General features: G+C 45.0%; 1 protein-coding gene across 1 annotated transcript in view; it reads right to left on the minus strand.

Moving 5' to 3' along the window:
• Positions 1-5,420: 5,420 nt before the first annotated feature.
• The window catches only part of SKAP1 (src kinase associated phosphoprotein 1), a 269,450-nt gene continuing 250,397 nt past the window's right edge, over positions 5,421-24,473 (minus strand). Inside the window, exons 12-13 of the mRNA XM_040640750.1 lie at positions 8,047-8,155; positions 5,421-5,812 (exon numbers count right to left, since the gene is read on the minus strand). Of these exons, the coding sequence (XP_040496684.1) occupies positions 8,054-8,155 (102 nt within the window). The 3' untranslated portion in view covers positions 5,421-5,812; positions 8,047-8,053. The remainder of the gene's footprint in view (positions 5,813-8,046; positions 8,156-24,473) is intronic.

Here is a 24,473-nt window from a genome sequence, read left to right on the forward strand (position 1 = left end):
TCTTCCACTCCCCCTGCTTGTGTTCCCTCCCTTGCTGTCTCTCTCTCTCTGTCAAATAAATAAATAAAACCTTTAAAAAACCAAAAAAGGTAGGGCAGTTTCTTCGGGCTTGGCCCTAAGTACACAAATGACACCCCCGAGACAGCGGTTTTCAACCAGGGGTGATTTTGTTCCCGGGGGACACTTGGCAATACCTGGAGACAGTTTGGTGGTCTGCACAGTGTGGGGGATTGGGGGGAGTACTACGGGCATCTACTAGGTAGAGAACAGGGGTGCTGCTGAACATCCCACGATGTCCCCAACAACATAAAGTTATCTGGCCCCAATGTCAGGCCCCAGGAGTGCCAGGCTGAGAAAGCTTGCACTAACAGGGGAAGTAATAGGCTCCAAGCTCTGCACCGCCCACGCCCCCACCGCCACCTTCCCCCGCACTGCCTTGGAGATGTCGAAGGAATGATCTCAAATCTCCAAATGCCGGGCGCTTGCCCCGAGGTGGGCTGTGCCAGTGACAGTCTGCCCCGCACCCCGGCCCTGTGGGAGGTGTCCAGGACGCGTGGGTGGCGTGCAGGTGCCGCCTGGGGGACTCGAGGCAGAGAGATGCCGGGGCGGCTGACCGTGGGTGAAAGGGGAGTGTTTCTAGCCTGTTTTCTGTTCCATGATCTGACGAGGGGGATAAGGAGGGCCAGCTGCTCACCATCAGGTTAAGAGCGTCTGCTGTAGAACCAGATGCCCTCTTGGAGGACCAGCACTAGAAGCCTCTTGGAACTCACTCCCGTCACAGGAGGCAAGGAAGTGCATACTGTTGCCCAGTGCTACAAACATGCTTCCCTGCGTGGCACCCTGTCAGGTGGAGGGGTGGTGGGCTGTGACGGGGCCCTACGAGGGACCCGAACACACACAGCTGCTGACAGCCGGCCAGCCCCACCAGCCGCTTGATGCCAAAGATACCGGGCCTCTCAGAACAGCCTGGGCATCAGGAAAAGAAAGTCTCCTTGGCAGGGTTTGCCTAGGAACCAGGCCGGCAGGGGAGGGCTTCATTAGAAGGCACGTTGCCCAGCGTCGTACCAGAGAAGCCAATAATCTCTCTATCTACCTCCCGCTCCCCACGTGACTGGACAATCCATTTTTGCCTGATTTTTAGGGTGACCTCTGATCCTGCTTTACACCTGCGGTCTTGGCATCAATTACCAATAACTCCTCTTTTCAGTCTCAAAAGTGTCTCTAGAAAATAAATTATACGGTCACCCTACTAATTCTACTTCAGTTTCCTCTAATACAATAGATTTTGGGGGGGGCATTACATTTATAAAAGATTTTTGTACAAAATGGGCTGCGTCTTAAAATGTATCATTAATTGAATCCTAAAGAGTTGCAAAAGAATGGTCATCAATTCATACTAACAACAACAACAACAACAACAACAACAAACCCTCAGCAAAACAGCCACGTTTTCTGAACAGTTTTGACAGGGAAATAGGGAGAACAATTTGAATCCTGTGAAGAAGAAAAATCTCTTTTTAGTTGTGAGTTTGAAACTCCCTACCCAATCTCTGTAAATTCTACAGGGAAAGGCAATAGCTGGGCAGGAGGGGAGGGGAAGGAGCAGGGGACTATGGTAATCCAGAAACTAGAAAATGAGTCTGAGTCACTGGGCTGTGTAGCAGGGATAATCCTCTGTGTAGAAGGCTGCTTTTTCTAAAGTCAGCTCCACAGATTTCGCGGGTGCTCCGGGAATTAGCAAATCAATGCCACGTAAGATTAATCCTTCCAGAGCCACTCTTGGCGGGGGAGACCTGTTGGGGGGGGGGGGGCTTCTCTGTGGCCAAAGATGAAAGCACCTCTGTCCTTGGCATATGAGAGTTTTGGTCTTAAAATAAAAAAACAAAACAAAACAAAACAAAACAACCCAAAAACCCAAAAACCAAAAAAACCCCAAAACCAAAACCAAAACCAACCACAAAAAATCCTACTTTGATTTCTTTCTTCTCTTTTTGCTTCTCTTCAACTCCGTCTTTCTCCGACCGGTTTTTAAAGGCAGGAGGGTACCCCCCTCCCCCCACTATCATAGCATTCTCTCTCCTCTCTCTCTCTGCATCGACACCGCTGCTTTACTGTGCCCGGCATGGAATGTAGAATTTGAAATTGTGTCACTGGAGGTGTCTAACTGCGGCACAACTCGAGTGATTCAATAAGCAAAGCAGCAGATTGAGAATTTCCAGAGTCCTTCATTGCATTCGCCCTTTCCCCGCCGATTTTGTGTGATTTTTTGGTACAAGTCAACCCTTTTCAGATCCGCGGCTTTGCCACTCGCAAAGACCCGATGACAAATGAGGTGGTGCAACTGGGCAAACTGAAGGGCTAAAAAAAGAAGGGAATGATAACTCGAAATCCAGGCAGTTCCTTACGTGCTATGTTTAGATCAAGTATCTGTCTCCAACCGGAGAGCGGACATCTCGTCGGCTCCACCTTTGGCCATTGCTCTCATTTTAAATGGAATCAAACTTGTCTGGGTTCCGGGAGAGGAGATGCACTAGGAATTCCCTTCTCTTTCCCATTTTTATTCGCCAGAGGAAAAGGTGCAGTCGGTTGTGAATTACATACAGATTTTAAGAGATATAACAGTATGAGAAAATTTAATATTGGAGTGGTTGCAAAACAATGTCTATGCTATTTTGCTATACGGATGACAGAGAACACAATATTTTAATGAAATGGAGCTGAAAGACTGCTTTCAGAGCATTTAGTATTCTCAGATACCAGCTTGGACAATGCAAGCCCCACCGTTTGGGCCCCAGGTCAGACCATCCAAAGGATGTGTCAGAGAGTTCTCGGTAAATGATTATTTACTTGTCTGTAAAAGGCAGATACACATTTGGTGCTTCATTTTTTTTTAAGATTTTGTTTTTTAAAGTCATCTCTACACCTAACGTGGGGCTCGAACCCACGACCCCGAGATCAAGAGTCCCACGCTCCACCAACTGGGCCAGCCAGGCGCCCTTATACTTTGTTGCTGCTGCTTCTTTTTAAGATTTTATTTATGTATTTATTTGTGAGAGAGAGCATGAGCAGGGGGAGAAGGGGCAGAGGAGCAGTGGAGAGGGAGGAGGGGGAAGGAATGTCAAGCAGACTCCCTGATGTAGAGCTCACGACCCTGAGATCATGACCTGAGCCGAAACCAAGGATCGGATGCTTAACTGACTGTGCCACCCCGTATATGTGCTTCTTAAGTGTAGGATCTTATCGTTCTTATTTTCCTTCTTTTACATAAAATCAGGGAAGGGAAAAAAGCCTCCCTCTCCTATTTCACGTCCCAGAGCCATTAGTGGCTATTAAGAAGCCATCCTACACAGGATGTGGTTAGTTATGTGGTCTAATGCCCCGGTTACCCAGTTAGTCACAGACACTAAGGCTGGGATTTGGTTAGTGGAGTCAAACACAGAAGTGGGAATCTGATTAGCCAGTTGCTTTCTGAAGCTGTTGGTTAAAACAGCGGCTGTTGAACTGAGTGGGGAGCAGTTTTGGGGGTGAGGTTTTGCTTCAGGCAGGCTGTAGGAACCCTGGGCTTCCAAAAACTCTCCTGTAGAACGTTCTCCTAAGAGAATGCCCTTCAGCCTTGGAGAGAGTCTTATCAACCCATCAGACTTGCTCTTATCTTTTTCTGCCTGTAACAATATCAAAGATCGCCCCATGGCTATAGACCGAATTCTGGGTTAGTCCATTTTTTATGTCCTTTAGGGCCAATCTGATTTCTCTTCCTGCTGGGTTTTACAGCTAGCAGGGTCAGAGGTCGGAGTGTGCTGGCTACCCTGCAGTGCATGGGGGTGCCGGAGACCTCCACAGAGTGGCGAGTGGTTTGGGTGTACACAGGCCGGTAGGTAGAGAAGGGACTATTGCACTAAGGGGATTGCGTTTTAAATGCTGGAAGCCAATGGCCATGGTACTGAGAGGTCCCTGAACTGTGCAGAGAGTGGAGAAGTTACCTTGACCTTGCTCCTTTTTCATCCCCCTTCTGACTCTGCCCCGTATCCCTGCTCTTCCTCTTCTGGTGTCCCCTTTTCTGGTGTCTCTCAGTCCCAGAGCAGTGGTACAATGCTGTTCTCCCCTCTTAGCCACCAGCCTTCCAGCCTTAGGTCCCTGGGGGTTCTTTAAGGGCGGGACCACTCTGGGGCATGGGAGGGGGGGTTTGTTCTGTTTCCTCCCTCTGTTAAATACGTTAGAAAATGCCCATTGTGCTTACCTGTAGGTTGGGATTGGTGCAAAGGCTCCTAAAAGGGGAGGCAATTGGTTGTTTTTGGTTCATCTGCTCATCTGCTGCCACCTAGTGGTTCAGTCTCCTTTAGCACCCTGCATAAAGCGGAGGGCACATTATACCAACAGTTCTCATTTTTTTTCCCTCCCAGACCTCACTTGTCCCCTTTTCTTACCTCCTTTTCCATGACATACACAAAAAGCTTCCTTTTTTTTTAAACTCCTGGATCAGAAAATCTGGAAATGAATGGCTGGCATAAAATCTTTTGAGAAACTTGGAATGCGCTGAAATATCTCCGTTTGCTCTCCAGTTTCTGTCTTTTGATGATGTGAAATGGGTGTCTTACTGCAGGGCTAGAAGACGGCTGTTACAGGGCTGAGGAAGGCTACTACTGATCCAGGGCTGCTCCGGATAGGCAGTTCCAGAGAGAAAATTTCTATAGCTGCGTGGTTGCCCATTTTTCAAAATTTCTCGCACAGCGAGTCTGGCCATAATAATAGCTAATCCTTATCGAGCAGTTACTATGAGCCAGGCATTGTTCCAAGTATGTTACACGTGTTGACTCTTGAACCTTCCTAACGACCCAGTGCAATGGACTACACCCTTTCTAAGGTGAGGAAATTGAGGCGTATGTAAAATGTCAAGTAACTTGTTCCCCTAGTAAATGGGGAACTGGGATTTATTCTCAGGCTGTCTGCTTCCAGAATTTATCTTCTTAACCACTATGTTTTGCTGCCTCTTTAAGACACAGATAACATGAGACCACAGGAAGAGGAACAGGGCTGGGTACGCATAAGCGCTCCCCAAAGCACTTCCTTGGCCCCTGCCTGGGACTTGTGATGCAAGACACAGTGTGGTTGCGAGCTGAGGGCCAGGAGGGAACTCTCCAATGTGCTGACTCCAAGGACTTGTTTCTAGCCCTGTCTCATTTCAGAGATTCAGCACATAAGGGAAAACAACCAAGTAGGCAGCCAGAGGAAGTCTGAGAAGCCAACCAGAAAGCAGGCAGGCTCGGGTTCTAGGGATGATTCTGCCCTGGAAGATAATTGCAAGGCCCCTCCTCTGTCTGGGTTTTTGTTTTCTCTCTGGCTGTCCTTTTCTACTTTGTCTNNNTGCCCAGAACCAGCCTTTCTGATACCACCGCAAAAAGAAATTTGACACTATCACACACTGGCAGGAATCAAATATGCAGTTTATTTATGCTTTTCCAGTCAGCTGAAACAACTAGCAACTTCCTCCTCTGAAGATTTCCTTCTCTCCGCCTTCTCTGTGACAAGCCTGTGGAGAAGGCAGAAGTGGACGTGTGGACGTGGTTAAAGCGGGATAAAAAAAAAAAAGAAGGTGGAATGAGCTGTGACAAGGCAGGTGTAGTAACAGGTCTGCTGACCGTGCCTTCTCCCACTCGTCTTACTGGCGGTTTTCAGTTACTACAAGGTGTCAGAAGCTTGGGTCTCTTCAGTAAAGAGAAGGGTCCATGATGTTGGTGGGGTGGCGGGGGTAGGGACAGGAACTCCTGATGGTCAGTTTCTTCATAAAGGCAGCCAAGAGACAAGGATATGTGTTCTAAAGAAGGAAAAATACATAAATTTGCTTTTACGATTCAAAACAAAGATGGTATAAAAAGGCACAAAGTAAAGAGTGTCTCCCTCCTACCCTCCCAGTCAAGCACTTTCTCTGTCCTTGGAGGCAACCAATGCTATTGTCTCTGCCCTTCCAGAGATATCTTCTGCACACAGAAACAACTGGAGACCCCCCTCTTTTTCAGTAAGCTCTACACCCAACATGGGGCTTGAACTCATGACCCTGAGATCACGAGTTGCATGCTCTATGGACTGAGCCAGCCAGGTGCCCCTGGAGATGCCCTTTTCACACAAATGGAACATATTAAGCCTACCCTTCTTTGCTGCTTTTTTTCTTTTTTTTTTCAGATTTTATTTATTCATTTACCAGAGAGAGAGAGAGAGCACGCACAAGAAGGCAGAGGGAGAAGCAGGCTCCCTGCTGAGCAAGGAGCCCGATGCGGGACTTGATCCCAAGACCCTGGGATTATGACCTGAGCCGAAGGCAGACGCTTAACAGACTGATCCACCCAGGCGTCACTTTTTTTTTTTCTTACCAACATCAGGCAGAGAGCTTCCTTTTTTTTTTTTTTTTTTTTTTTTTTTTTTTTTTTTACTGTTGCACAGTATTTAATTCTATGCATGTACTACGGTTATCTGGCCAGGTCTCTGCTGAACATTTAGGTCATTTCTCGTGGTTTGCTATTACAGACAAGTAACCTTGTGTGTACATCCTTTTTTTTTTTCTCTTTTTTTTAAGATTTTATTTTTGAGTACTCTCTACACCCAATGTGGGGCTCGAACTCACAACCCTGAGATCAAGAGTCACACATTTCACCGACTGAGCCAGGCAGGCGCCCCGTGTGTATATCCTTTTGCATGTGTGCAAGTGTGGCTATAGGATTAATTCTTAGCTGTAGAGTTGTTGGGTCAAAGAGAAGAGGAGATAAACAACCGTGTCATTAAATGACAAAGTGAAGCAGAGCGAATGTGTTTAGATTTGACAGAAAAATCCCAACGCTTCTGCATTCATGGCCGGGAAATGGAGTTCTCATCAGGAAAGTCATAATGTCAAACCTTGAGCAACAGGCCCAAGCTGGTGCTTTATGGTTGTATAAGGGCATTGCAGAGTAAGATCTATACTTATGTATCCTCCTAAATGAATCCGCTCAGAGGCTGCTGACACTACAGGGGGCCCTGGTCTGGAAGATTCCAAGGATAGTTTGTGTCGCTGTTATGCAAGTCATCCTTCACCCCCAGCAGTAAAGGGTGCTTCCATTTCAGGCCAGAAGAAGGAGCTAGAGACATCATGCTAGCCTTGGGTGCCCTCCATCACCATCCTAATTCTAAACAAAAGCCACTCTGCACCAAAGCAATTCCTATTGCTACCCCACACAAAGCAGGCACTCACTCTACTGTTTTAAATATGATGTGGTTCTTGCTCATAAAACACAAGCCATTTTCTTTATTACCTAAATGTTATTTGATTATGTTCCATAGGAATCTTCATACTGGATTCCTAGTCTTGGCCAACCATATCGTGATACGTGGGCACTTGGGGGAAACGGTGCTCTGGATTTGAGAGCTGGAGATAAAGAAAGCCAGACCCATCCTGGTGGCAAAAATTCCTAGTTGTCCCCAAATATCCATTCTCCCCTTTTTTATTTATTAATGAATCCTCTCCCCTCTCCACTTTTAAGCTGAACACAGGTTCTACTTAGAATAAGTCTATCTGTCTGTCCAAGTTCTGACCAATGGAATGTAAGCAGCGGTGTGTTCAACCTCTGTGAAATGTCCTTAAAACAAGCGGGTGTGCCCTTCTCCCGTCATTTGGTCTTTCCTGCTGTGTAGGGTACAGACATGATAGCTGGAGCTGGAGTATCCATCTTGGGCCATAAGGTAGCGGAACGTTGGCCACACGCAGTGGAGCAAAAAGGGAAGATATCTGGAACCTGGGTACCTTGGATCATTTACCTCCAGATTTTTAGAGAAGAGAAAAATAAATTTCTGTGTTAATTAAATCATTGTTATTTTGAGTTTTCTTTCACATGTCATTAAACCTAATCCTAACTGACACAGTCCCCAATTTAGGAAAAACAATTCCAGCTTCATCTTTGTTCAGTGGTAAATCATTAACATCATCTGTGGAGACGAAGAAAAGCCACTTCACTGGCAACTCTCGTCCCTCACAGAGAAATGAAGGCATGACCAACGATTTACTGGCGACAGTTTTGATACCTGGGCTTCATATTTCTTCCATTTCAAAGGCAGTGGTGAGATACTCCTTTGGAACAATCCCAATGAGGCTGTTCAGTTCTCCTACCCACCAGCCATACATGTTATATTCCTGAAAAATGAAAAGAGGGTGGTTTCAGTTGGAATTCAGTCACGTTTCTGTTCATGTCTGACAGCGATTGCATGGGAGATTATGTTGGGTGGTTTCTTTATCGACACTGCAGTATGACTTGGTAACACCCCTGATGGGATTATTAAATTAAAAAAATCTAGAGGAGGAAAGCAAACTCTACCTTCCTTTTGCTGTCTGCCTGTCTACATTGTAAACCTAGTACATTCGATATTATTGCTGAACCCAAAGAGCATGTCTTTTATCAAGCAGAGTGGAATGGCTTCTTCTGAGAAAGTTGGACACATCCTAAATGCCGGGGCACTAACGATATTCAGGGAGTCAGGTCATAGTTCAAATCAATAATATTTACCAAGCATCGTCTATGTGCAAAGTGCTGTTTGAGTTCCCATGAGATACATAATGATGAATCAGAGCATTGCCTGCTCCCTAGGAGCTTATAGCATAGAGTAATGGGCTTTGGAGTCAGACAGGCTGGGATCCAATCCCCACTTGGTCATTTAGTAGCTGTGTGACCTTATGCTTTCCTAGTTTTAACTTCCTTTTCTGGAAGAGTAGGGATAATATCATCTCTCTCCTAAGTTGTGGGAATATAAATGTCTGATGCATAGTAGGTGCTCTAAACATTAGATTCTTCCCCCAGAAGAGATGGGAGGTTGACAGGCACATCAGTAACGACCGGCAGGACACAGGAACCCCAGAGAGGGGCAAACAAAAAGAAAGGGAATGAGAGGGTGTAAAAGAAGGGGGGTGATCACAGGGTTGGAAGTGGGGCGCCTTGAATATAAAAGAGATTTTCAAAAGCACAGCAGATGTTAAACACTATGGGACTGCTTTTGAAAGCACCAGAAAATATTTTCTTTCTTTTGAAGGAAGTTAAATTTGGGAATACAGAGGGAATACCACGTACTCCAGTTCAACTGCGTTTGGGGTACCATGAAGCTAACTCCCTTTTTACACACTTGGCTGTTGAATTCTACTAGGAAAAAAGGGAAAGGAAGAAAGAAAACCAGGCTGGTGACACAATACAATTCCAGGCCAACTGGTTATCCTACTTTTCCTTTGGAGAGCGTATCTCCCCTCCTCCAGATCTGCTTCCCCCACCCTCCCAGCAGATGACCTCTTTTCCACCTTCAAAAAGAAAAGAGAAGCCATCAGATGTGTTAACCTTCAGCCACCAAAAGAGGAACTTACCTGTATTGACAACCCCCCCCTTCTCATTAAAGTGAGGGAGGCGCCCCTCCTCTGGTTTAAGACTCTCTCATCATGTGTACATAAGAGCGTCATGTGGGCTCGTATGTCCTGCCTGTCATTACTGATGTGCCTGTCAACCTCCCACTTCTTCTGGGGGAAGAATCTAAGGTTTAGAGCACCTACTATGCATCAGACATTTATATTCCCACAACATAGGGGAGAGATGGTATTATCCCTGCTCCTCCAGAAAACTAAACTAGGAGAGCAAAAGGTCCCACAGCTATGGTTGAAGACTATCCCTCGGGGCGCCTGGGTAGTGCAGTCATTAAGCGTCTGCCTTCGGCTCAGGGCGTGATCCCAGAGTTCCGGGATTGAGTCCCACATCGGGCTCCTCGGCTGGGAGCCTGCTTCTTCCTCTCCCTCTCCCCTGCTGTGTTCCCTCTCTCGCTGGCTGTCTCTCTGTCACATAAATAAAATAAAATCTTAAAAAAAAAAAAAAAGACTATCCCTCGTAACATGTCCTTGTAACCCTTCCACTTTCTCTATTTCTTAGAGGTGAGGTTCTGTGGAGTCTGAACTCTGCCTCTAATGTAAATGGCTCCTTCCATCAGCAAGAAATGTGTTCCAGTTTCTTTAGTCTTTGGAAACAATGATTAAATAGTCCCCACCTCATGCCTGCTTTCCATTTCTACTGAACTATCCTAATTCACGGTCAAACTTACTGAAAGAATTTACTTCACTTTCTACCCCAGCTTCTTGCTTTCTATTCCATCTTCAAGCCACTCTACTCAGGCTTCTGCTCCTTTCATTCCACTTAGACTTTTTCTCCATGGTCTCCTATAACCTCCGATTGCTCAAATTCTATGGCATTTCTCGGTCCTTAACGTACTTGATCTTTCAGCAGTGCTGGCATTATGGACCCTTCTTGAGAGATTTTCTTTTCTTAGTTTCTATGATAATTATAGTCTCCGGGTTTCCTTCTTGCCTCTTTGGTTGCTGCTTATTCTCCTTTGCAAGCTCCTCTTTCTCTACCCTTCCTTTCGATGTGGTTGTTTCCAGCATTCTGTCATGGCCCTCTTCTGACTTGGTGTGCTTTCCTTGAGCAATCTGATATACCTCTGTGCTTTAGCCACCATATAAATGACTCACAACCACAGCTCCAGCCCAGATCTAAGTGTTGGACCCTAAAACCCAAGCGCATGTCCTTTAAGCTGCTCAAACTCAATATACCCTAAATTGAACCCATCATTCTGCCTCTGTCTCCATTCCTACTCCCAACCAGCTCTACCTCCTATGTTCTCTGTCTCAGTGGATGGTAGCACTATGCACTCAGTTAATCAAGCCGGAAACTCAAGAGTCATTTCCAGTCGCACCTTCCTCTTCCGTCATTCTTGAGTTCTGTTGATTATCTCTTCAGAGTATTACTGGAATCCATCCACTTCTCTCCATTCCCATTGCCAATACCCTAGTCATGTCACTGTCATTTCTCATGAGGACTACAGAAACAACCTCCAAGCTCGTGTCTGTAGCTCCATTCTTGTTCCCCTCCAATCTAGTCTTCATTTTGGAGGCAGAATCATTTTAATGCCCATTGATAAAAATCACTGCTCTGCTTGAAACCTTCAAGTGGGTTCCCACTGCCTCTTGTCAATGTCTTACTAAGGTGGACAAGGCTGTGCATGAGCTGGTCCTGTTCACTGTTCAGCATTGTCATTTACCTCCTCAATCTAATGGACCCTTAGTAAAACAGAATTTGTCTCTGCTACTCCTGTGGGCCGCAGGCTCCCTTACCTTGGAGCCTTTCCTCTGCCCGTCTAGCTTCTATTTCCCTTCTCCCTTTCATGGGGTTCACTCCTCAGCAGTCTTCAGATCTCAATTCCCGGGTTTCTCTAGACTCTCTAGAAGCTTCTCTTTGCCTTTCTCTGTGTGTACTGTGTACTGTGGACTGTACCCTGTGCTTCCCCGGGAATGAGTTCATCAGGCTGCTTTGTATCTGCCTGCCTTTGTCTCGCTGCCAGTCACTAGTGGAAAGTCCTGTGAGAGCTGGAACTTTGTTGGTTTTGTTTTCTCTTGTACTCCCAGCACTCAGCATGGTAGCCGGCATAGACAGGGACCAAAAAATCCTTGTTAAATGAGGTTATGAAGAAACGAGGGGAGCAGTGGGATTTATTCTTTCAGTGGAGCAGATTTAGTTACAACTAACTCCAAGATATTCCCTTGGTGAATGAACTGGTTGTGGCAGGAAGAGAGCAACTGCCTTTGGAGACGGTTTCCCCAAATGGCTCCCTAAATACCATGAAAAGCGTCTCAAATGCCATGACAAGGGAGGCTGAGTTGATCCTAAAAAGAATAAGAAATTACCTTTTAAGAGCCAGTCTTACGTAACTGCACGTGTCTACCATCCAGCCCACTGTCTCCCCACACCTTCTCATGCCCCCCATTCTTCCCCAGGCCAACTTCTCTGTACAGTCTGCACTGCCTTGTGGGAAATTACCCAGAGCTCCTCAGCCTCTGCCTGTCAGGATGTTTTAAGCTCCTCTCCGTACAAGTTATGTTACTGTCCATTTTCCAACGCTGAAGTTAGGGCAGTTTCTGCCTTAAGTTTTCTTGTAGTGTTTCCTTTCGCTTAGCATGTTGCTGGAACGCCATTTCCACAAAGCCTTGCTGTGAAGGGGAGACACGTACTCCGTCTTCCTCTCTCACGGTTACTCATAAAAACCCTAGCTTTAGCTCTTCTGCTCCCTCACAGGCGGAGGCTGGGCATAGTGTTGTCTGATAGTCTTTTGATGAAAGTCAACTTGCTGACACATGTGTGAAGGGTGGTCTTCCACCTGCCATATGGTGTCATCTTCATCACTGGAGGGTCTCAGACCGGGCATTCCCTCCCTAGGGACCGTTCGAGACTCCTGACTTTGGCTCATGCTCCGTAGCATCCGCCTTCCGCCGTAATGCCCGGAGTAGGGACCAAGCCTGGGGAAGGTGATCCCTGCCAAGCCAAAGAGGGTGCACACGGGAAGCAGATGAGGCTCAGCAGGACACCTGCAAAGACCAGGCTCCCAGTCCGTGTGCTCTTGCTCGAGGGGAACACTGACCCTGCCGACCGCAGATGTGGAAGCCTCACCACGGTGCTGAGAACCGAAATGAGTGAGATCAACTCTCTGCCCTTCAAAACAAAAGCGCAGGCAGAGAGTAAGGAGGACGGCACAGTCTCAGAGACTGTAAGTACCCTGCTGTGGGAGCCTAGGAGCTTAATCAAAGCACCTACAGGTCTTGGGATCTGACTGGCTTTTCCAGATTTCATCCCTTGGCTGGAGACCCAAAAAGGGCTTCAGGGCTGAGATGTTTAAAGCATGAATGGAAAATTTCTAGCCTTCTCTTCCACTGCCACCTCCCATGCATTGCTCCAGCCCAGTCTGAACACCACGAGGTATTTTAAAATAATTTCTACTTTGATGAATTGCTGGGGAGTCCACAATTGCTCATAATCAAAGGGAGAAAAATGCAAATGAGATCCGGCCAAGAACTATCACCACCAAACGTTTATTTCACTGCACAGTGCCAGAAAGAATTAAAACAACATTAAACTCACAGCAATCATGTTTAAGCCCTCGTTTCCAAGTGCCAAATTGCACCACTCTGGATCATACAGATGTTCGTTAATTATGCTAATTTTTATTAAACTATTAAAATGGAGAGAGTACTGGCTCAGCCAGGCAGACCCCAGCTCTGAATGAACTCTGCTCTTGTCTAGAGGTGCTAATTTACTGCATTTTTATTAAGTTGCTGATTCTTGGGTTATAGTTTTGGGATGGCAGAGAGGACTGAATTCCTGGGATCAACGTTTTCAATAAAGTTTGACTTCTCCTGCCCAGATGTTTAGAAAGACCAGAAAAATGCTGAGACACTCCCGGGAGACCTGAAATCTTCAATGCAGAAGTGGCTTTGCCTCCAAGGTGGGGATACATGCCTACCACGGGAAGGGATCGGAACTGCACAGGCTCTGCACTCCTGAACTCTATACACCTTGTGTATGGTAGAGCTAAGGGGTTAATTACACAACCTTGTTAACCGAAGATCCTTTCGGTAAGAATATAAAAAGCTGTTGTAAAAAAAGCAAACAAATCCTCTATATCAGCTCTTGCCTATTGTCATGAAGTCTTTCTAGAAGCTTTTCACTCAAAAACAGTGCACCGTGCAGTTTGTTCTCATCATAAATATTTCTAAGCTTGATTAGACATCCGTTTCCCTCAACACCAACCCTGTTCCACCTCCTTGAACTCCCCAAATGAAGGAGTCTTGAAAGTAAAGGTTGACTACTTGGACTCCCTTATCTAGTTGGAGAAGCTATTGGCCTAGATGAGCAGAACATTGAGTGAACTTGAAATAGACACAGTGCTCACCATCAGCAACAATCAGAAGTGTTTATGGGGGATTGCACACTGCCATAAAAGGATTTATGCTGCTAATCTCCATCAACAAGGAAAAAAACAAACAAACAACCCTACCAAACCTGCCATAAAAAGAATAGCAAATTCTATAAACAAAAAGCAGTATGGCCACCAACCACGGGCATGTCGCACAGCTTGACTCTGCCTCCAGTGGTTTCCTATTGCTGTTTATGGTTTCAAGACTATCATGGACCTCCTCAGTGCTCCTCCTGTCACAGGGCCCTGAGTCCCTGTGTGGTGCTGCAAATACCCTGTCAGTAGGTGTCAGGGGATATCAGGGGGAAAACCAGCAGGCGCCTATCATAAGCCTTAAAAGAGATTAAATACCCCTACTCCATGATTGCTACATTTTAATTTCTCTCCTCCCTGCTGGTTCCTATTTGTATAAGCTCTTCCATGGCTCCCCTGGAGTAGCACAGACATGACCTGGAATGACCATCCTGTCTTGGGATGAGAATTCAATTTCTAGGCTCAGTGAATCCTAGGCTGTTCCAACAAAAGGAAAGATCCATCCTCTAGGACACAGATTCTTAAACTGGAGTCTGTGAACCCCTGGCCTGTCCATGGGTGGACATGAAGGGATTTCTGAACTCCTTGAAATTGGTGTGAAATTTTGTGTGCACATGTACATTTTGTGTGTACATATATCTTATTCCTGGGGTGAGGTCCAGAACTTTCATCAGATTCTCGAAGGGTTTATGAAACCTCTACAGTTGATGAACCAGTGCTCTGGGCGGCGGGGGGTGGGTGGGTGGGTGGGTGGATACAATGGTCTTTATGGTCTGGATCTGCACTTTGGCTCAGTGTGGCCTCTCCTCCCCCCTCTTCCCCCTTTTAAAAGTACAGTGAAAGGAAGTCAAGAATCCCTGTTTCTGCCATGCTGGGTTAGGCTTCAGCCCTCCAGCCGCAGAGCCTGCTCCTTCTTCTAAGGCTGAAGTCTGACCAAGCCTGCTCATTCCTTCTAAGGCACCATTGCTCTCTCTCTTTTTTCCTTTATTACTGAAGTATAATTGATGTACAATGTTATCTTACTTCCAGGTGTACCACTAAGGCACCAGCTCTTTAGCTGTGACTTAAAAGTTGCGGGGTCTTCTCAATAGCTCCCATTCAAATCCACGTGATGGCTTTTGGAGCAAGCTGCTCGACACTGTCTGCCCTGAGAACGTTCGTAATAGAAATGTTCTCTTTTCACATTGAATTGGGCTTTGATAAGCCTCTGTGGAACAAGATTCCCGGAAAATGTCTCATACTTTTGTTCTTTTAACCATCAAAGTTCACTATACCAGTGCTTGTAAATAAGAGAATTCCTCTTCAAGAGAACAATCAATCAGCTCCTGACATGAAAGATCAATAGAAGCTTGATATATGTATGGGAAAGGCCAATCAATCACAGAATTATTGGTTTATGATTGCTTATTTCTCTTATCAGTGCTTGCGCATCTGACATTATCATTAGCAAAGATGGGAAATTCGAATTCCTAAGCAGAGTAGATGGTAATATTCCAGGGTCAGCCAAAAACATTGTATTTTTACTCTGGATTGGCCCACAATTTCTCTACTTCTAAAATCCCGCTTTGGAAATTTAATGCTTTCTGAGGATATCATAAATTATTAAATAAATTGAGGGCTCTAACTTACCACCCTTCCAACTGCTGAGAAAAGCAAGGCTGGGAACAGGGATTGTTCACCAAAGGCAAGCAGGTGCCCATTTTTCAGCATAAGTGGTTTTGTGGGGAGATTTTGCAGAAGGGAAAAGGAAGTGGTCAGTCGGGTGGATGGTGGATTAGTGGGGCTGGAAGCTGTCAGAGGCCCGGAGCTCAGCACTTGGCTGAAACCTTGGGTAGCTTGGCAGCCTCCCCAGGCTGTTTGACACCATGTTTTAAGTTCTTGGCAATCATTTTCTCTTTTTTCCATTATTCAGAGTTTTGGTCTATCAATCATAATAAAAATGAATCATTAAATTTGCCTCAATTGAACCAGTGTTATTTATTGTAACATTTCAGGGAACTTGCTAACCCGGAGGCTGGCGGGCCTAGACTGGGGAAGAGGGAAAGTCATGTGAGTGTGAGAAAGGGGGCAAGCAAAGCCTGGGTGGTGAGTGACAGCAGTCTGGGGGAGGGACAAGGTGACAACTGGATAGCTAAGGGTTGAGTGTTCTGAGGAGGAATGTGTCAGTTAGATGGGCTGGGGGGTGGGGGGATGGTCTGAGAGCACTGGGATGCGAGGGGAAATTCAGCCTCAAGCCCGGAGCTCATGTCCTGAACTGGGTGTGAGTGGATAATGATCACGTCAAAGCCAGCCTGGGGTGCAGGACCTGTGCACACACTGGACAGTGTTGGCGATGAAAGTGTGTGCAAAACACAAGCTGTGCGCTAGAGAAAAATCCTAAGCTGTGAGCGGAAGAGGGAGGGCAAGAAGAGAAATGAGAAAGAAACACACAACTTGAACTTTGCCTAAAAAAGAGAGAAAGGATAAAGGGAAGGTAAACACTTTGCAGATGGGAGAAAACAAGGTGCCAAGTGCAGAATTCAGGAACAATAGACACAGCACCATTTCGGAGCTGATAGAATTGTGATACCATGTGAGACCGGCGTATTAATATGTATTCCATAAACTGTGCAGCTCACAGCTCTGCACCGCTCTGTTTTGCTCTGACCGCAGTACCAGCCTCAGGCACCACAACACAATTTGGAAACAATGTGACGGAAATGTTTAATCTGCTCGGCCCATCTGTGCTGCGTATTTCTCCAGATCTCCCTGAGAGAGGCGCCTTGAATCTCCACATTGCCTTTAATATTCTCCTAAATCACCTCCCCACTGCACTTCAAGGGCCATTGCTACAATATCACAGGTTCATCTAAAGTGCAATGGGGAGGGGGGGTGGGGGGGAGGTATAGGCCAGGATATTTTTTATTTTAAAATAATTTCCAGAGATCGTCTTTTCTGTTTCCTTAAAAAAAAAAAAAAAAAAAAAAAAGGAACGTTATTCTACTATTGCCGTAAGGTTATTGAGGTTGTTTGGTACAAAACAGGGTAGGATAGAGTGGAATCATTCTCCAAAGAATTATTTTTATTAATCTCGATTCCCTCAATTGGACATGGGAGGGGGTGAGCAGATGCTTGTTTTCTCTTATCTCTTTTTCTTGCACCTTGCTAGGGTGATGTGTTCATTTGGGGCTGGTGCCTTCTCTGCTTTATGCTTTTCTCATTGGGTATTGGCTTAACTCTGCCCTGCTCCAGACAAAGCCATCTCGTTCAGGACAGGTATACATTTGGTCCCTGGTCAACTAAATGCCCTCACCAGAAAGGGACACTGTCTATATTACTAATTTCAGCTTCAAACCTTAGGTTTTTCTCTCTTTAAGGTACAGATGTTAAGCGTCAGATTTCTGCCTCCACCCCCACCCCCCCCAACTTGATTTTGCCAGATTCAGTGATCTGGGGCTAGAATGTAGGAAGCCGGGGTAGGTTTCAGAGAAAGAGGGGATGACAAGTCGCCACGTTTCAGACCTTAGACAAATGAAAGGGAGTTGCACATCACCAAGAAAATTAGGATTCCTTTTGCTTTGTGAATTAAAGAAATGAATAATTTAATCCTCAAGATTGTTCCGGCGAAGGAAAGGCAACGTCCCAGTTGCGGAGCCCTACAGCCTGTCGGTGTGTTACATCATCTGCACACATAGGCGTTTCCATGACAACCGCTTATAGCTTCATTTCCTGGATCCCTCTAGGGGGTGTCACAGCCAGATCCACCTGCTTTTCACCCTACCCTCGGTGGGGTCATGGTAAGGTCGCCAGAATAAATGAACGCGGGTACTAATGATCTGTTTACTGCTGTTTATGCTCTGTGTGTGTCAGGGGCACGCACATTTAGAGAGCTCATTATGGTTGCAATTAGAATGCACCATCGCTAGATATTTAACTCCTTTTTCTTTTAAATTAGCATTTTAATAACATTCTTTGAGCAGAGAAACAAAATGACCATTTTTCACGGACAAACTTCTAGCTGTAGGTGCAACTTTAATGGCAAAGTTGTGAAGGGGAAAGAAGGGAGGGGGAAAAAAGGCCATTTTTACTACTTTCACCCTCCTCCTTACCAAAAGGATATTTTTATTTGCTTTCTAACACACTCAATTTCCTAAATTTGTTTTGAATCCAATTATTTTGGGTGGTTTAAAGTACCGCACTCTTGTTGGACGGAAATTAGCAGCGATTGAAATTAACTTTCTATGTGACCTGTGAAAGGGGCTAAAATAATTACAAGTGTGTATAAGAAACCCTCTCTCCAAAAGACCCTTGCTGCAGGATCAGGCTGGATTCCGCTGATACCATTACTGGAATATCTTTATACAGTAACTGCAAGGGCTATTTTCTTTAACAAAGTGACTACAATGATTGTTTCTGTTTCAAAATTCTTAGGATTGTCTTATAGAGGATGAATGATGACAAAACCAGGAAGGAAGAATGAAAATAATAGCACGGCACCATTTGCCATTTAAAAACGGCCAGATCTTGGGGCACCAAAAAGCAAGAGAGACGGAACAGAAAAGATTCAATGTAGAGACCCACCCGGTCAGAATGTTCCATAAGGCACTGCTTTTTAGGAATCAGCCAACACCTTTGCTAGGTGTTTACAGATGCTCTGTTTGTGGAAAGTACAGTGAAAAATAACAATTTGAATGTTTCGATTATCTTTCCCAGTCCGTTCCATTTTCATTATTTATTTCCTATAAATCGGGACCTTGCTGAACATAATTCTGCAGACAAGGAGGTGGATGGGACAGCCAATGTGAACGAGGAGATAGATGGTGGGTGCGTGTAAGATAGATGCTATGCGTTTATGAAAAGGAGCAGTATGTCTGCATGTGAACATCCACAGAGTAGAGCAAGCAAGCGTGTAAACTATAATGGGTATTTATAGGTGAAAAAAAAAAAGGTGCAAGGGAGATTGTGTGGGGACAAGCACACCGAGCCTGAAAAGGGTTTGCTTTTTTCCTACCCTCTTGGAATCCACGTCCAAGTTCTGCTAAGATGTCCCATGCTTGCTGCGGCTCCTGTGAATACCCAAGCCTTTTCATGACAACAGGGGGGGGGGGGGGGGGATTTCACAGCCAGAAGACTCAGGAGGTCAATAGTTGAAAAGCAAGAGTTAGAAAGCTAGATCTTTATGGACATCAAAACAATCCCACTAAAAAAAACCAGAACGATAGAAGGAGGAAAATATTTAAAGACACAGCAGGAAAAAAAAAAAAAAAAGGAGCCTTTATAAAAATGCAGGTTGAAAACGTTTATGCTGTTGTATCAGCCTAGTTGCACCTTAGAATCTGCCATTTCATAAATAAAATACGGATGGCATAGACTATAATTTGGTGATAGCTACCCCAGGACATATCTAGATGCACTTGTGTTATTTTAATTAAATACTGCATTATGGTTTGTGACAACTACATAGCTACAGCGTAAATGAATTCGGAATTAAAGTGTTACTTAGGCATCCAGTAATTTTTGTTTCATTCCTCAGTTTTACAAAGCAAATAGCTATAAAATCAAGATGTTTGTTCATTTACAGATGGAGCAGGATTGTTGTTGCTGTTTTTTTCCTCCTTAATCCTCATGCACGAAAAGAAGACAGAGCTCAGAGTCTGGCTCCCAACACTCTTAGCTTATGAGCCACATCACAAAGAAAAACACATCCTCTTGACTATAATGTGAAATGCTGAATATTAATTGCTGGTATTATGCTTATCTTTCTAGCCGGGTTCTGTCTTTTAACAATTATTCTGATGGGCTGCAGTGTTGCACCGCCAGGAGAATTTTCTCCTTTGTTTAACAGTTAAAAACCTATTTGATTTGATTTTATTTTATTAAAAAAGAATCTTAAAGTTCACAATGCTCCTTGGAAGTTTTTGTATCTGGAACTCTTCCCAAATACAGAGTATTAGTGGGAGCAAAAAAAAAAAAAAAAAAAAAAAGCACATTTCTGCATCTAAAAGAAAAAATATTTTTCATTCTGGCAATATTAATGTTTCCTTAATGAAACTGGAGAGGGCATTACAATTTGATATAATCAATTGGTTAGTTTAAATGTCACTTCACTAGCAAATCATGAGAAAGGTTCAGAATATTCTCATCGAACAGGCACAGATTTTTGCTCAAAATTAATATGGTAGGGTAAAATGATTTTTGTTCAAATCTGAGGATTTAATTGTATCTTTAATGTGTCATATGTTAAGATGAAAGTTTTTAAATAGCAAGGTTTCTGAAACCATTGTCTATTATTTCTAGTTTCAGAATCAATATAATCTTTTTATTAGCCCTTAAATACCATACGTCTGGCAATGTCTGCTAATTCCAGCTTTTCTGTGTTCTAACCAATTACCCCAAGTGCCCCCCCCAACCCCGCCAACTAATCCTATAAACTGCATGGGAGTTGCTCCCCTGTCCTTTTGCAATGAGGTTATAATTTGCTTTTAATATTTTGCTAGTTTGGTTGGAGAGCTGGACCCATATACTACCAAGAAACGCTGGCAGACAGAGGTTTGGGGAGGCTGAGCTCCTTTTGAGAAAATTATTACACAGAAGCAAAGCTTTTGTGACTCCTTTTAAATAGAGCATCTCACCGAAATGTCATCCAGCCTCTTTGGCAGATTAGTGAGGAGTTCATTACTAAATCTCTGTCTAATAAACGTGCAGTTGACTCTGGAGGAGCTGCTTGTTATAATACTGGCACTGGGAAATGGAGGGAATGTCACAGTTAAAGACACAAATTTTCCCCATAATATATTCGAATGGAAACCTCTGAATCCAATACTACATGGGCATATCTAATAAATTCACAATATTTCAGTCTCAACAGCCTTCACCGGTTAGTTTTAAAGATTTATGTGGTAAAAAATTACTCAGTGATGAATATGGTTTATTCTGTGCAGTATTGGAGGTATAAGGAATTAAACCACCGTCTTTAACAGTGAATTTATTATTACCTCTGTCAAAAGACGAAGCCTTTAACAGCATTTGTTATAAATTCACCGCAAAATAAATGGCTGGATTTTTTTTTACACTGGAGTTTGTAAAGCATCGGGCGATTCTGAGTATTAGCCTAACCCTGCCATGGCTTATATGGTTCTAGGTAAACAATTCTGTGTGGGCCTCATAGTTAATTATCTGATCTGGGACTTTCCACCTGACTGAAAGGTGTGTGCGTGTGTGTATGTGCGTGTCTGTGTGTGTGTGTGTGTGTGTGTGTGTAGAAAGTGAAGCTTCCTCTCCAGGACAACAGTTTAAGAGTAAGTGGAGTAAAGTGGAAAATGCGTTACTTCTCTTTTAAAAAGATGGGTTTTATAATAAATGGCCAGAGTTTGGAGGATAGGGTTGATAGGCAATTGGGGCTCTTGTTAGCAGGTTTATATGCATGCATGTGCACACACACACACACACACACACACACACACACACAAGCATCCTCTCCCTTTTGTCCTCTCTTGGAAGGGGTGTCCCCTCATTTATAAAAATTACCTGGAAGGAATGAGGCTGCCAGGGTTTGTTCTAGACGATTGGTTCCTGTCTGGGGGAAAGGAATGGCCTCTACTGAATTTGACCGGTGTATGACCGTTGCCTTCCAGCTGACCCCAAATCCCATTCCCATCCTCCTAACTCTGTAGACTCCCATTGGGGTTAGTAATGAGAGAAAACACCATCATCATCATCATCTTCGTCATCACAGCACAGTGTTGACTCGCTTGTTAACATGAAATGGGGTGGTGGGGACAGGTTCTGCTTCTCTTTCATATCATCATAAATAAGAAAAGATATTTTCCGATGGTATCCCCTCACTCGCCCCCTTTGGTTAGGTCAGAGGTGAATAATTGCTCTTTGACAGGCATTGATCAGTTTCATCACACTGTTTGGGCAGCCTGTGCCCCAGGCCTATATTCTCCCCACTTACTCCCCTGAATTACCTCCCAAATAACCCTGCCCATCCCCCCACACAGCCAAGCTGAGGGTAATGGTGCCTGAGGAAGTCCTAAATGGACACTAGATGTCACCAAACACCTCCTTTCCCTCAGAGCCCTGAAATTAAAAAACCAAAAAAAAAAAAAAAAAAAAAAAAAAAAAGAAAGAAAACCCAACCCAAACCCAACCCAACCCTTCATTTAAAGCAATTGAAGGAATTAACTTATCTGTTTTTATGAGGCTTTTATCACATTCAACTAAGCACACTTAGGAGAGGAAGTACTGTTGCATTCAGATAATTTTTACAACATACACATCTCTTTTGGAGGGCATGGGGTCAAGGGAGGGGAAAGGTCTACTTTCTTTAAGTAGTCCTTTGAGGGAGGAGGTGGAGAACAGGGGGCTTTAAAAACTCCGTTATAACAGACACGGTGTTGTGTTAACACAGTCCAGGTGCTGGGAACAGACCTGTTGCCTTCAGGTAACGAGGAGTTGGGTCTGGAGCTGGGGTCCAGCCTAATTTTAAGTAGCTTCAACCACGCTGGAAGCTAAATGTCACTCAGAGTGACAAAGTCAGTCTATCCTCATCCTCAAAAGGCCCAAAGCATCTACAGCATCATGTGTTTGATGTTTAACTTGACTTTGCCTGTAAGGTTCTCTGTTTCCATGTTAACTGCACTGGCAGAGAAAACAACCAAAAGGCTGGTGTGTTTGGTCCACGGGAACACCCTCCCACCGCAGCTAAGCCACCATATAAGTAGAAACCTGTGGTGCCCAGCTGATTGCTCCGAGGCTGAGCTCCATGGGCTTAAGTGGCAGGGCAACTCTTGGAGGAGCCTACGGCCAACTCACGAGGCACACAACAGAAGCCCAAGAGATGTGGCTTGCTGACTCAGTTTACCCTAAATAGAAGACCTCATTCAGGGACCTCTTCTCCTTTCTAACCAATTGAGAAAGAGTTTTTCTTTCTCTCTTTCATTTGCCTCTATCTGCTGGACAGCTCACGTTGCCACTATGAGTTACTTCCGGAACAGGAGGCTTAATTTTTAAATAGGCATTTATTTAAGATCTCTCGCATAGTAGAACGAGCACCTTTATTACTTAGAAAGAAGGTTCCCTAGTGAGAGACCTTGGAGCCAGGAAGAGAGTCACTTCTTTGAAAGTTGGAACTTGTGACTCATCTTATCCAAACAGAGGCTTCCTATCTGACCTCTCTTTCTCCCACTTAAAATAAATGCCCGCAGCGGTGTGGGTCCGCAGAAGGGCCTCACGGTCCGCAGATCAAAGGAACGAAGCCAGGGCCCGGCGCTCCCGCACGAGGGTCCTCCAGCACCTGCCCTGTCATGCCTGGTGCCCAGGCTGAATGGATTTTTGGAGTACACCTGTTGTTGAACCCCTGCCAAGTACTGATGGCCACTAACCCCCCAATCACTTTTCCCCGCTGTTGATGTTTGGAATGTCAGACAGGACTGAGCAGCAGCCGGTGTGTATTTCAAACACAGCAGATGGATTTTTATATTAGCTCCTATTTCATGTTCAGGCAGAGCGACCGCCACACTAAAACCACAGCCTCCATGCTGCCGAGTTTGCTTCTGTGAGATTAATTCTGTGAAATTAATTGGGACAAGATTGAAAAGGAAATTAAAATGCAGCTGAGTGAACAGGCCTTTCAAACACCTTTTTCCTGCTCTATTCAAACTTGGATTCTGCGGTGGTCGCAGGCATCGTGGGAAGTAATTTACGAGAGGCAGGCTCTCAGGAGCCATCGGTTACGTATGAGGAGACCTGCACAAGCGCCACAATCTGGAACCACTGAGGAGCGCTAAACACCCCGCTGTGGCCTGAGCTGCGTCCCTGCATGGGGGTGAGGCGGGGGGAGCAGAGCTCAGTTCCTGTACCAGAAAAAGCTGCTCAGAAATATCCGGGCCCAAAAGGAACGTGGGAACATCCGCGAGAAGCACAGATCTGCTTCGTTATTAAAATCTCCCTTTAATATATTTTAAAGCCCAAATTGGAACTCAGTGAATTAAGTGGGCATGAAACTGCATGGGGCCTAGGAATGTATGGATGTGTTAGGGGAGGTCAGCGGGGGTCCTGCTGACTGTGCCCACTGGTTACCGTTTGGGAGCTTGGATGCCTGGCTCTGGCCTCTCATCAAATGAGAAAACAATCCATCTGTTATTGTCAGTGACAAAACCCCTCAGACCAGGAAAGGCTAGGTGAATTTCCATGTAGGCCTCTTCACTGGATGGTTTTCTATTTCCAAGTAAGAAGATTTTGTGCTTTTGAGTGTCTTCATGGAGAGTTCTTGGGAGGACAGGCTACCTGTTTTTTCTCTCTTCAGAGAGAATTTATTGAATTCCTTTTTTTTTAAAATTTTATTTATTTATTTGACAGAGAGAGACAGCCAGTGAGAGAGGGAACACAAGCAGGGGGAGTGGGAGAGGAAGAAGCAGGCTCCCAGCAGAGGAGCCTGATGTGGGGCTCGATCCCAGAACGCCGGGATCACGCCCTGAGCCAAAGGCAGACGCTTAAGGACTGTGCCACCCAGGCGCTCCAATTTATTGAATTCCTAATATGTACCCAGCATTGACCCTCAAAAGTTTACTTTATTGTTAGTGGAAAAGAGAGGAATATGATAATAGTTACTATTCCCTAGATGCCAGGCACTTCTCTACACGAATTCTCTAACTGCAAGCATCATA

Source organism: Ursus maritimus, unplaced genomic scaffold (genome assembly GCF_017311325.1).
Source record: "Ursus maritimus isolate PB19 unplaced genomic scaffold, ASM1731132v1 scaffold_24, whole genome shotgun sequence".
Classification (NCBI taxonomy): domain Eukaryota; kingdom Metazoa; phylum Chordata; class Mammalia; order Carnivora; family Ursidae; genus Ursus; species Ursus maritimus.